Here is a 14,312-nt window from a genome sequence, read left to right as displayed (position 1 = left end):
GGGGATTTATATATAGAATACCAGATACCCGGGAGTTAGTGACAGGCTGGAATCTAATCGAGGGGTTCGGGGGGTTTATATATAGAATAACAGATACCCGGGAGTGAGTTACAGGCTGGAATCTAATCGAGGGGTTCGGGGGGTTTATATATAGAATAACAGATGCCTGGGAGTGAGTTACAGGCTGGAATCTAATCGAGGGGTCCGGGGGGTTTATATATAGAATACCAGATACCCGGGAGTGAGTTACAGGCTGGAATCTAATCGAGGGGTTCGGGGGGTTTATATATAGAATACCAGATACCCGGGAGTGAGTTACAGGCTGGAATCTAATCGAGGGGTCCGGGGGGTTTATATATAGAATACCAGATACCCGGGAGTGAGTGACAGGCTGGAATCTAATCGAGGGGTCCGGGGGGTTTATATATAGAATAACAGATACCCGGGAGTGAGTTACAGGCTGGAATCTAATCGAGGGGTTCGGGGGTTTATATATAGAATACCAGATACCCGGGAGTGAGTGACAGGCTGGAATCTAATCGAGGGGTCCGGGGGGTTTATATATAGAATACCAGATACCCGGGAGTGAGTTACAGGCTGGAATCTAATCGAGGGGTCCGGGGGGTTTATGTATAGAATAACTGATACCCGGGAGTGAGTTTCAGGCTGGAATCTAATCGAGGGGTTCGGGGGGTTTATATATAGAATAACAGATACCCGGGAGTGAGTTACAGGCTGGAATCTAATCGAGGGGTCCGGGGGGTTTATATATAGAATACCAGATACCCGGGAGTGAGTTACAGGCTGGAATCTAATCGAGGGGTTCGGGGGGTTTATATATAGAATAACGGATACCCGGGAGTGAGTTACAGGCTGGAATCTAATCGAGGGGTCCGGGGGGTTTATATATAGAATACCAGATACCCGGGAGTGAGTTACAGGCTGGAATCTAATCGGGGGGTTCGGGGGGTTTATATATAGAATAACAGATACCCAGGAGTGAGTTACAGGCTGGAATCTAATCGAGGGGTTCGGGGGGTTTATATATAGAATACCAGATACCCGGGAGTGAGTTACAGGCTGGAATCTAATCGAGGTGTTTGGGGGGGTTTATATATAGAATAACAGATACCCGGGAGTGAGTTACAGGCTGGAATCTAATCGAGGGGTTCGGGGGTTTTATATATAGAATAACGGATACCCGGGAGTGAGTTACAGGCTGGAATCTAATCGAGGGTTCCGGGGGTTTATATATAGAATAACAGGTACCCGGGAGTGAGTTACAGGCTGGAATCTAATCGAGGGGTCCGGGGGGTTTATATATAGAATAACAGATACCCGGGAGTGAGTTACAGGCTGGAATCTAATCGAGGGTTCCGGGGGTTTATATATAGAATAACAGGTACCCGGGAGTGAGTTACAGGCTGGAATCTAATCGAGGGGTCCGGGGGGTTTATATATAGAATACCAGATACCCGGGAGTGAGTGACAGGCTGCAGTAATTATATTCTTGTCTCCTTGTCTCTTGCTCCTGCCACCTCTCGTTGGGGTAAAAGTTGCTGGAGATGGAAACTGTGTAAAATGGAAGTTTTAATGAATGTTTAACTGCTGAAAGACTATTCTTTTGGAGGGTCTTGCAGCAGATAACTCTGGGGTTGAAATCCTCATAACGGGTGATCAGATGTGAGCGAATGTGGTGAGGAATGAGTGAGCGCCGGTGTGTATAAAGTCTCCAGGCCCCGGCTGTAAACAGTGTACCTTTTTCCCCTTGCCCCCCCCCCCCATGAGTAGATGTGGACGAGCTACGCCTGGAATGCCCGGCCGTCGAGCTCTCCGAGGCGGTCCAGCAGCAGCTGGAGCAGCTGATGATCGACGGGGACCTGCTGGAGGTGACGTTGGATGAAAACCAGAACCTCTGCCGGGTCCTGCAGGCAGTGCGCTCGCCGCCCCGGGAGAAGATCCAGAAGCTGCTACAAGTAAGTCGGAAGAGAATGAGCGGGACGCGAGTCGGCGAAGTCCCGGGCCGGGCCGCCCCCTGGTCCGGTGCGGAGTACACGTGCGGGACTCCGTGTCGGGACTGGGTGCAGAGGGGTCGGGCGGGGAGGAATCACTCAGGATTGACAGAGGAGGAGGGGGGGTGGTGGGGTTGGAAAGGGGGCAGAACCTTCAAAATAGAGCCAGGCCGTTCAGGGATGATGTCAGGAAGCACTTTTTAAAAATTCATTCTTATGGGATGTGGGCGTCGCTGGCAAGACCAGCATTTATTGCCCATCCCTAGTTGCCCCTTGAGAAGGCGGTGGTGAGCCGCCTTCTTGAACCGCTGCAGTCCGTGTGGTGAAGGTGCTCCCACAGCGCTGTTAGGGAGGGAGTTCCAGGATTTTGACCCAGCGACGATGAAGGAACGGCCGATATAATTCTAAGTTAGGATGGTGTGTGAGTTGGAGGTGGTGGTGTTCCCGTGCGCCTGCTGCCCTTGTCCTTCTAGGTGGAAGAGGTGGCGGGTTTGGGAGGTGCTGCCGAAGAAGCCTTGGCGAGTTGCTGCAGTGCATCTTGTAGATGGTGCACACTGCAGTCACGGTGCGCCGGTGGTGGAGGGAGTGAATGTTTAAGATGGTGGATGGGGTGCCGATCTTCACACAAAGGGTGGTGGAAATCTGGAACTTCCCCCTCCACAAAAAGCTGTCGAGGCTGGGCGCCAATTGAAAATGCCAAGACTGAGATTGATAGTTTGACTGAGATTGTTGGACAAGGCTGTATTGAGGGTTGTGGAGCCACGGCAGGTAAATGGAGTTAGGGTACAGATCAGCACAGTCTGATTGAATGATGGAGCAGGCTCAAGGGGACGAATGGGCTCCTCCTGTTCCCATGTTCCACTGATGCCCAGTGTGCCCGCTAAGGTACGACTGGCGCGGTCGCGCCGCAATAAGAAGGGTCCCGCACAGGCCGCTCACCGGCTTTCACATCGTAAACACCGCGCCGGCGCAGAAATTCAAAAGTTCTGCACGTTAAAAGAGGCCAGGCCGCGCAGAGCGACGCGCGGCCTACAGGGAGCATCTGTGCTGGCCACTGGGCAAGTGCGGAGGTCGGGTGCCGACCGTCGCTCCCTAACCGCCCCCCCCCGCCCCGCAGCCGTGCTTTTCAGGGTTGGGTGCGATCGCCAGCTGGTGAGGCGAGGCTGTGGAGGCTGTCGTGGGCCCTGAGTAACACGAACCCCCCCCTAACCGACGAGGGAAACAACAGCTTCGGGGAGGGAAGGAAGGAGGAGGAGAAGCAATGAATTCAAATCATGTATTCTCATCTTTAAAGCCGTGACCTCTTGTTTTGTGTCTTCATTTATGGAGATCCTGATTCAAGGATAACATTCCTGGATGCATTCATTGTGTGTTTATCAGCATCGGGCCCATGGGTTGCATCCAACTGAGAGGCCGTTTAACACTTCAAACAGCTCCGAGAGCAGTGACGCGACCAGTGTGTTCCTGGGTGATCCATCTGCTGGCTCTCAACGTCCAGCTTAGTGTTTTAAGTGAGGCCTCTCTTCATTCCCGGACACAGTGGACCACGATTCGTGCAAGGGCCGCATTTTTCAGAAGGTTCATTCCTGTTCAGGCACCGATTTCAGCGTCAAACTCGCCCAAGACACGGGTTAGATACAGAGTAAAGCTCCCTCTACACTGTCCCCATCAAACACTCCCAGGGCAGGTACAGCACGGGTTAGATACAGAGTAAAGCTCCCTCTACACTGTCCCATCAAACACTCCCAGGGCAGGCACAGCACGGGTTAGATACAGAGTAAAGCTCCCTCTACACTGTCCCCATCAAACACTCCCAGGACAGGTACAGCACGGGTTAGATACAGAGTAAAGCTCCCTCTGCACTGTCCCCATCAAACACTCCCAGGGCAGGTACAGCACGGGTTAGATACAGAGTAAAGCTCCCTCTACACTTTCCCCATCAAACACTCCCAGGGCAGGTCCAGCATGGGTTAGATACAGAGTAAAGCTCCCTCTACACTGTCCCATCAAACACTCCCAGGGCAGGTACAGCACGGGTTAGATACAGAGTAAAGCTACCTCTACACTGTCCCCACCAAACACTCCCAGGGCAGGTACAGCACGGGGTTAGATACAGAGTAAAGCTCCCTCTACACTGTCCCATCACACTCCCAGGGCAGGTACAGCACGGGGTTAGATACATAGTAAAGCTCCCTCTACACTGTCCCATCAAACACTCCCAGGGCAGGTACAGCACGGGTTAGATACAGAGTAAAGCTCCCTCTACACTGTCCCATCAAACACTCCCAGGGCAGGTACAGCACGGGGTTAGATACAGAGTAAAGCTCCCTCTACACTGTCCCATCAAACACTCCCAGGGCAGGTACAGCACGGGTTAGATACAGAGTAAAGCTCCCTCTACACTGTCCCCATCAAACACTCCCAGGGCAGGTACAGCACGGGTTAGATACAGAGTAAAGCTCCCTCTACACTAGCCCATCAAACACTCCCAGGGCAGGTACAGCACGGGTTAGATACAGAGTAAAGCTCCCTCTACACTGTCCCATCAAACACTCCCAGGGCAGGTATAGCACGGGTTAGATACAGAGTAAAGCTCCCTCTACACTGTCCCATCAAACACTCCCAGGGCAGGTACAGCACGGGGTTAGATACAGAGTAAAGCTCCCTCTACACTGTCCCCATCAAACACTCCCAGGGCAGGTACAGCACGGGGTTAGATACAGAGTAAAGCTTCCTCTACACTGTCCCCATCAAACACTCCCAGGGCAGGTACAGCACGGGTTAGATACAGAGTAAAGCTCCCTCTACACTGTCCCCATCAAACACTCCCAGGGCAGGTACAGCACGGGGTTAGATACAGAGTAAAGCTCCCTCTACACTGTCCCCATCAAACACTCCCAGGGCAGGTACAGCACGGGGTTAGATACAGAGTAAAGCTCCCTCTACACTGTCCCATCAAACACTCCCAGGGCAGGTACAGCACGGGGTTAGATACAGAGTAAAGCTCCCTCTACACTGTCCCCATCAAACACTCCCAGGGCAGGTACAGCACGGGGTTAGATACAGAGTAAAGCTCCCTCTACACTGTCCCATCAAACACTCCCAGGGCAGGTATAGCACGGGGTAGATACAGAGTAAAGCTCCCACTACACTGTCCCATCAAACACTCCCAGGGCAGGTACAGCACGGGTTAGATACAGAGTAAAGCTCCCTCTACACTGTCCCCATCAAACACTCCCAGGGCAGGTACAGCACGGGTTAGATACAGAGTAAAGCTCCCTCTACACTGTCCCATCAAACACTCCCAGGGCAGGTACAGCACGGGGTTAGATACAGAGTAAAGCTCCCACTACACTGTCCCATCAAACACTCCCCGGGCAGGTACAGCACGGGTTAGATACAGAGTAAAGCTCCCTCTACACTGTCCCCATCAAACACTCCCAGGGCAGGTACAGCACGGGTTAGATACAGAGTAAAGCTCCCTCTACACTGTCCCATCAAACACTCCCAGGGCAGGTACAGCACGGGGTTAGATACAGAGTAAAGCTCCCACTACACTGTCCCATCAAACACTCCCAGGGCAGGTACAGCACGGGTTAGATACAGAGTAAAGCTCCCTCTACACTGTCCCCATCAAACACTCCCAGGGCAGGTACAGCACGGGTTAGATACAGAGTAAAGCTCCCTCTACACTAGCCCATCAAACACTCCCAGGGCAGGTACAGCACGGGTTAGATACAGAGTAAAGCTCCCTCTACACTGTCCCATCAAACACTCCCAGGGCAGGTATAGCACGGGTTAGATACAGAGTAAAGCTCCCTCTACACTGTCCCATCAAACACTCCCAGGGCAGGTACAGCACGGGGTTAGATACAGAGTAAAGCTCCCTCTACACTGTCCCCATCAAACACTCCCAGGGCAGGTACAGCACGGGTTAGATACAGAGTAAAGCTCCCTCTACACTGTCCCATCAAACACTCCCAGGGCAGGTACAGCACGGGGTTAGATACAGAGTAAAGCTCCCACTACACTGTCCCATCAAACACTCCCAGGGCAGGTACAGCACGGGTTAGATACAGAGTAAAGCTCCCTCTACACTGTCCCCATCAAACACTCCCAGGGCAGGTACAGCATGTGTTAGATACAGAGTAAAGCTCCCTCTACACTGTCCCATCAAACACTCCCAGGGCAGGTACAGCACGGGGTTAGATACAGAGTAAAGCTACCTCTGCACTGTCCCCATCAAACACTCCCAGGGCAGGTACAGCACGGGTTAGATACAGAGTAAAGCTCCCTCTACACTGTCCCCATCAAACACTCCCAGGGCAGGTACAGCACGGGTTAGATACAGAGTAAAGCTCCCTCTACACTGTCCCATCAAACACTCCCAGGGCAGGTACAGCACGGGGTTAGATACAGAGTAAAGCTCCCACTACACTGTCCCATCAAACACTCCCAGGGCAGGTACAGCACGGGTTAGATACAGAGTAAAGCTCCCTCTACACTGTCCCCATCAAACACTCCCAGGGCAGGTACAGCATGTGTTAGATACAGAGTAAAGCTCCCTCTACACTGTCCCATCAAACACTCCCAGGGCAGGTACAGCACGGGGTTAGATACAGAGTAAAGCTCCCTCTACACTGTCCCATCAAACACTCCCAGGGCAGGTACAGCACGGGGTTAGATACAGAGTAAAGCTCCCTCTACACTGTCCCCATCAAACACTCCCAGGGCAGGTACAGCATGGGTTAGATACAGAGTAAAGCTCCTTCTACACTGTCCCCATCAAACACTCCCAGGGCAGGTACAGCACGGGTTAGATACAGAGTAAAGCTCCCTCTACACTGTCCCCATCAAACACTCCCAGGGCAGGTACAGCACGGGTTAGATACAGAGTAAAGCTCCCTCTACACTGTCCCCATCAAACACTCCCAGGACAGGTACAGCACGGGTTAGATACAGAGTAAAGCTCCCTCTACACTGTCCCATCAAACACTCCCAGGGCAGGGACAGCACGGGTTAGATACAGATGATACAACGATGATACCAGAACTGAGAAGCTATACTTATACTTAAGGCTGAACCGGCTGGGACTCTTTCCTCTAGAAAAGAGAAGACTGAGGGGTGCCCTGTTGGAAGTCTTTAAATTGATTTAAGGGGTTTCGATCGGGTAGACGTAGGGAAGATGTTTCCACTTGTGGGGGAAGACCAGAACTCGGGGCCGTCAAAATAAGAGTCACTAATAAATCTAATCGAGAATTCAGGAGAAACTTCTTTACCGAGAGAGTGGCGAGAATGTGGAACTCGCTGCCACAGGGAGTGGTCGAGGCGAATCGCACAAATGTATTTACGGGGAAGCTGGATAAACGGACGAGGGAGACGGGAATAGAAGGAGATGGTGATGGGGTGAGATGGAGAGGGGGCGGGAGGAGGCTGGTGTGGAGCAGAAACACCAGCACGGAGCAGAAGGGCCGAATGGCCTGTTCCTGTGCTGTACGCCCGATGTAACGTGACACTGTCCCATCACCCACATCCTCACCATGCTCCGTTGGCCTCCTGTGCTATTAAAAGAAATTCATTGTGCGGGTGTGGGCATCGCTGGCGCGGCCAGTATTTATTGCCCAACCCTTGAGATGGTGGCAGTGAGCCTGCGTCTATCACCGACCGGTGCAGTGCGTGTGGCGCCCTGCGTGATCCCAACACTCACTCGCACCCTGCGTCCACGTGGACTTTAACCCTTTGTGCGCTTGTTGGTGAAGTGGTGAGGAGGAAAGCAGAGCCTGCGCGTGTTGTTTGATCGTTGTGGCTGCTTTACTTCCCTGGTTACTGAATGGTGGGAGATGGTAACTAAATGTACAGGCGTGATGTGCATTTACTGTTAAAATTAGTGTGTACGGCCAAAAGGGTGTGGGTGTCTACTCACTGCAGTCAGGGAGTAGTTGAGACAGAGATGCACTTCCTCACAGCCTGTGGAAAATATCAGGGCATCAGAGAGAATTTCTATCAAAAATTCTCACAAATATGCCCTGAATTCAGAAATCTGACTTGACAACCAAAAACTCCCATTCCTACTGGGGGAGGAGAGAAGCTGTGTAACACTGGCGGCACACTATGTTACAGCTTGCCATGAACAGAGGGACAACCAGTAAACTAAGACAAGAGTATATATAAACAAGGCGAAAATATATTTATAAACTCAGGGATATACCTGTTTATACACTGTATGAATGGAACCGCGTTTATGTGTTCAACCATAAATGTATTTTGATGCTTTGGCAACATAAGATGTACCTTATCATGCCAATAAAGCGATTTGTATTGTATTGTATTGGGTGTGACCCCACCTGTGGCTAGTATTGAACGACACTGCTTTAGCCTGAAGGTGATGCGTGCTTTGCTGAGACTGGCCTATCTCGCATTATTCCCTCCAATTAAATATCGGGGAGACCGAAGCCATTGTTTTCGGTCCCTGCCACAAACTCCGTTCCCGAGCCACCGACTCCATCCCTCTCCCTAACATCTGTCTGAGGCTGATCCACACTGTTCGCAACCTTGGGGTCATATTTGACCCTGAAATGAGCTTCCGACCACATATCCACAGCATAACACAGACCACCTACTTCCACCTCCGTAACATCGCCCGTCTCCGCCCCGCCTCAGCTCATCCGCTGCTGAAACCCTGATCCATATCTTCGTTACCTCCAGACTTGACTATTCCAACGCACTCCTGGCCGGCCTCCCACATTCCACCCTACGCAAACTTGAGCTCATCCAAAACTCGACTGCCCCGTGTCCTAACTCACACCCAGTCCCGTTCACCCATCACCCCCTGTGCTCACTGCCCCGTGTCCTAACTCACACCCAGTCCTGTTCACCCATCACCCCCTGTGCTCACTGCCCCGTGTCCTAACTCACACCCAGTCCCGTTCGCCCATCACCCCCTGTGCTCACTGCCCCGTGTCCTAACTCACACCCAGTCCCGTTCACCCATCACCCCCTGTGCTCACTGCCCCGTGTCCTAACTCACACCCAGTCCCGTTCACCCATCACCCCCTGTGCTCACTGCCCCGTGTCCAAACTCACACCCAGTCCCGTTCACCCATCACCCCCTGCTCACTGACCTACACTGGCTCCCAGTCCAGCAACGACTCGATTTAAAATTCTCGCCCTTGTGTTCGAATCCCTCCATGGCCTTGCTCCTCCCTATCTCTGTAACCTCCTCCAGCCCCCTACACCCCTCCCTATCTCTGTAACCTCCTCCAGCCCCTACACCCCTCCCTATCTCTGTAACCTCCTCCAGCCCCTACAACCCTCCCTATCTCTGTAACCTCCTCCAGCCCCTACACCCCTCCCTATCTCTGTAACCTCCTCCAGCCCCTACAACCCTCCCTATCTCTGTAACCTCCTCCAGCCCCTACAACCCTCCCTATCTCTGTAACCTCCTCCAGCCCCTACACCCCTCCCTATCTCTGTAACCTCCTCCAGCCCCTACAACACTCCCTATCTCTGTAACCTCCTCCAGCCCCTACAACCCTCCCTATCTCTGTAACCTCCTCCAGCCCCTACACCCCTCCCTATCTCTGTAACCTCCTCCAGCCCCTACAACCCTCCCTATCTCTGTAACCTCCTCCAGCCCCTACACCCCTCCCTATCTCTGTAACCTCCTCCAGCCCCTACAACCCTCCCTATCTCTGTAACCTCCTCCAGCCCCTACAACCCTCCCTATCTCTGTAACCTCCTCCAGCCCCTACAACCCTCCCTATCTCTGTAACCTCCTCCAGGCGCTACAACCCCTCCCTATCTCTGTAACCTCCTCCAGCCCCTACAATCCTCCCTATCTCTGTAACCTCCTCCAGCCCCTACACCCCTCCCTATCTCTGTAACCTCCTCCAGCCCCTACAACCCTCCCTGTCTCTGTAACCTCCTCCAGCCCCTACAACCCTCCCTATCTCTGTAACCTCCTCCAGCCCCTACAACCCTCCCTATCTCTGTAACCTCCTCCAGCCCCTACAACCCTCCCTATCTCTGTAACCTCCTCCAGCCCCTACAACCCACCCTATCTCTGTAACCTCCTCCAGCCCCTACAACCCTCCCTATCTCTGTAACCTCCTCCAGCCCCCTACAACCCTCCCTATCTCTGTAACCTCCTCCAGCCCCTACAACCCACCCTATCTCTGTAACCTCCTCCAGCCCCTACAACCCTCCCTATCTCTGTAACCTCCTCCAGCCCCTACAACCCTCCCTATCTCTGTAACCTCCTCCAGCCCCTACACCCCTCCCTATCTCTGTAACCTCCTCCAGCCCCTACAACCTTCCCTATCTCTGTAACCTCCTCCAGCCCCTACAACCCTCCCTATCTCTGTAATCTCCTCCAGCCCCTACAACCCACCCTATCTCTGTAACCTCCTCCAGCCCCTACAATCCTCCCTATGTCTGTAACCTCCTCCAGCCCCTACAAACCACCCCCCCCCCCCCCCGAGATCTCTGCGCTCCTCCAATTCTGCCCTCTCGCCCCCCCCCCCCCCCCCCCCCGATTTCCATCGCTCCACCTTGGGCGGCCGTGCCTTCAGCCGCCTGGGCCCCAAGCTCTGGAATTCCCTCCCTAAACCTCTTCGCCTCTCTCTCTCCTCCTTTACGACGCTCTTTAAAACCGACCTCTTTCACCACCTTTTGGTCACCCGTCCCTAGTATCTCCTTATGTGGCTCGGTGTCAAATATGTTTGATAATCGCTACTGTGAAGCGCTTTGGGACGTTTGACTACGTTAAAGGCACGATACAAATACAATTGGTTCTTGTTCCACACTGACCGTATCTTTCTACATGCGCTCCCGACTAGCTTTATGATCTGACTCAGCGGTGACGTTGCTGAGCTCGGTTGAGTCAGGGTCTCCTGCCCCACAAGTATTCGTTCACACTCTCTCTGCTGAGAGAGGTATATTCACTCGGGGTCCCTCAGGGAATTTTTTTTGTTCACACTCCTCAGATCGAGAAATTGGAAAGCAAGCTCGCAAAAGTGCGAGGGAAGGACTCGGCAGAGAAACGGAGGAAGAGGAAACCGGAGAGAGGAGACTCTTTCCTTCTGCCGGGGCAGGAGGAGGCCGAGGAGCTGGAACCCGCCGAGCCAAAGAGGAGCAAGTCGGAGGCCGCCAGCCCAGCGGCGAAAGCCAATCGCACACCAGAGCATCAGGGAGGGGATTTCAGAGCGTCACAGAGTCCAATCACACACAACGGAGTGGAGGTGGGTCTCCTGTTTTGCCATTTCGCTCCCCTTTCCCTCCCTGTGCCCAATCTCCTCCTAGGAGCAGGAGTCGGCCATTCGGCCCCTCGAGCCTGCTCCGCCATTCAATAAGATCATGGCTGAACTTCGACCTCAACTGCGCTTTCCCGCCCAATCCCTCGATTCCCCGAGAGTCCAAAAATCTCTCGATCTCAGCCTTGAATAGACACAACGACTGAGCCTCCACAGCCCTCTGGGGCAGAGAATTCCAAAGATTCACCGCCCTCTGAGTGAAGAAATTCCTCCTCATCTCAGTCCTGAATGGCCGACCCCTTATCCTGAGACTGTGACCCCTGGTTCTAGACTCTCCAGCCAGGGGAAACAGCCTCTCAGCATCGACCCTGTCAATCCCCCTCAGAATCTTTAATGTTTCAATGAGATCACCTCTCATTCTTCTAAACTCCAGAGAGTATCGGCCCAGTCTACTCAATCTCTCCTCATAGGACAACCCAGGAATCGATCTAGTGAACCTTCGTTGCACCGCCTCCAAGGCAAGTATATCCTTCCTCAGACAAGGAGACCAAAACTGTGCATAGTTCACATTGCGACCTGTGGTTGCACTCTGTGTTTCAGGATGGGGTAGTGGGGGTGTTAAACGGAGAGAGCTAAGCGTGCAATCTTTCTCCAGTCCTTTGCCTTGCCTCGGCCTGGGATACCTGAGCACTTCTTCTTTTGTGTTTCAGCAGTTATGATTGACGGCCACCCCCTCAGCAGCTTGGCGAGGACGCGTGTCGCCCGAGAGACTCTGGACTCAGCCGGACCAGGGATGACTGGCCTCACCTACCGAGAGCGATCGAGAGGGAGGGGTGGGGGGGGGGGCGGGGGGAGGTGGAAGCAAAAAAACAAACCAACCGCATTAGGATTTAAAGATCAGCGAGGCGCAAAGAGCTTCATTGTAATGGGGGGCGGGGGGGGGGGGGGGGAAATATAAAACCGGGGCGGGGAGAAGGCGGGGATTAAAAGCGCTTGCCGCTCTCTGCCAGGTAACTCCGCTCACCTGCGTGACGAGATTTACCTCGTCGGAGGCAGCACAGTTAATCGAATCTGTCTGTGCGTGTCTCACGGTTCCCCTCCCCGCCCCTGCTCGTCCTGTCCAAGCGCCGGAGGGTGGGGTGGGAGGGTGGGGTGGGCAACGGGGAGGAACAGGACGCGTCCTGACGAGCGTCGTTCCTATCGAGAGGCAGCGATCGGTTGCCGGCGACTTTGATGGCCAGAAACCAGCGTTTTGTGGGAGGGGGGGAATTCGGAGCCCTTCGATTCTCCCGGCATGTTTTGTTTCTGTGTCTTTACCGAGAACATTTTCAGCGGAGATTTTATGAAGGAGAAAAGGAGGGTTTACTTCCTCAGCAAGAATAACGTATCATGCTTATTATTTGACGTCAGTGTGAGAAGCACAGTCGCTGCAGACTGCAACACTTTTTGAACGGCTGGGGGGGCGGGGGCGGGGCTGCGAGAGAAAGGCCTCTTTTTTTTGTTCTTTACCGGCACGTACTCTGTACACGAAGTATTAAACTACTTGTCGCAGTTCCGAGCGGAGGACCTGAGGGGTGCCTTTGTGCTGCACGGGATGCGAAGATCACCGTTACCCCCACCGCCCCCCCCCCCCAAAACAATCCGGCTGGGCAAAGGGGAGGAGTGGGGTTGAAGACCCGAAGAGCTTTTCCTCGCTGACGTCCACGAATCCTACGCACGGCAACGGGAGGTTTCTCGATGCCTGCCGCAACGCTTGCTCCCTCCCTCCCTCTCTCTCTCGCCTGTGTAATTATGCCACTTGAACACAGGACCATGCCTGTCGGTGAAGTAACTTTGTTTTTTTAAAACAGAAAATAGCTGAGTTTAAAAAAAAAAAACAGACACAAAACAAGAGAAGAAACTGTTCTGTGTATATAGTTTTGATCCACGAAAATGTTTTAATTTTGTCTTTTCTCCCAGCGTGGGGGGGACAGTCTGCGGCGAGCAGTTAAAAGGGCCGGCGGGCACCCTGAAAGGACAGTGTTTGTATGGTTTGCCTGGTGCTCCCCTGCCCACCCTGTAACCGGGAAGAGCAGGAGGGAGTCCTCCCTGGTCTCCTGGGTCCTAAATTCCCATCCTCGATCAACACCGAACGGGAACAGATGACCCGATCGCTCACCCCCGCTGCCGTTTGTGGGAGCTTGTTGGCTGCCGCGTTTCCCACCTCACAATTCGGAAAGTACTTCAGTGGGCGCTCGGCGCTCTGGGACGTCCCGAAGATGTGAAAGGCGGCCTGGAGAAACGCGAGTTCTTTCTGTCGTTGAAGTGTAGTCGCTGTTGTAATGTAGGAATCGCGGCAGCTAATTTGCGCACAGCAAGCTCCCACAAACAGCAGCGTCATAATCACCCGACCCTCTGCTCTTAGGCGTTGGTGGAGGGATGAATATTGGCCCCCCCAGGGCACTGGGGCGGGTGGGGGGGGGGAAGAAACAGCCGGCCCACCCCCCCCCTCTCCACAACCGGTCAAACGTCCCACTCCTCCACCACCACCCCCCCCGCAGATTGTGCTGCGGCCGAACTGCATGCCTGACCCTGTGTGGAGGCACAGATCTGGAGCCAGCCTCGGCCCGTCGCTCTCGTGTTTCAGCGGGGTGAGTTTATCAGTGTACAGTGACCGGTATCGGTGGAAGGTTGGAGCAGCTCCCTCACCCCACAGATTCTCTGACTGCATTGTAATTAGATTTTGCCTGTCATTAATTTTGTTATAACTATTGTTTCCTTTTGGCTTTATTTTTTTTTTCTGGGTTTCTATTGGGTCCCACTAGAAATAAAAGTTTAGAAATGTGTTTAAAAATACCGAAGAGTGTCATGAGCCTGTGTCTTTTTAACCTCCTCGCCCTTGCCCCCAACATCTGTCTCGTCTGGGGTGGCCCGATCGAGGTGTTTAAAATTATGAAAGGTTTTCGATGGGGCGGGGGGGAGGGGTTCGATGGGGCGGGGGGGAGGGGTTCGACGGGGCGGGGGGGGAGGGGTTCGACGGGGCTGGGGGGTGGGAGGGGTTCGATGGGGT

General features: G+C 53.5%; 1 protein-coding gene across 3 annotated transcripts in view; it reads left to right on the top strand.

Annotated features, from left to right (window-relative positions):
* Window positions 1–14,098, top strand: part of LOC147086680 (lysine-specific demethylase 5C-like) — a 72,524-nt gene extending 58,426 nt beyond the window's left edge. For 2 of the 3 annotated variants that reach the window (XM_085978818.1, XM_085978815.1), the window contains 3 exons: window positions 1,792–1,976; window positions 10,997–11,251; window positions 11,974–14,098. In XM_085978818.1, coding sequence (XP_085834944.1) covers window positions 1,792–1,976; window positions 10,997–11,251; window positions 11,974–11,982 — 449 coding nt within the window. In that variant the 3' untranslated portion in view covers window positions 11,983–14,098. The remainder of the gene's footprint in view (window positions 1–1,791; window positions 1,977–10,996; window positions 11,252–11,973) is intronic. The other variant, XM_085978816.1, reaches the window with a different exon arrangement.
* The last annotated feature ends 214 nt before the right edge of the window (window positions 14,099–14,312 follow it).

The sequence above is a fragment of the Somniosus microcephalus genome, unplaced genomic scaffold (genome assembly GCF_052327205.1).
Source record: "Somniosus microcephalus isolate GS21.2 unplaced genomic scaffold, FLI_Smic_1.0 unresolved_chr7, whole genome shotgun sequence".
NCBI classification, from domain to species: Eukaryota; Metazoa; Chordata; class Chondrichthyes; order Squaliformes; family Somniosidae; genus Somniosus; species Somniosus microcephalus.
The sequence above is the reverse complement of the archived record's forward strand: the minus strand, read 5'-3'. Positions and strand labels throughout refer to the sequence as shown.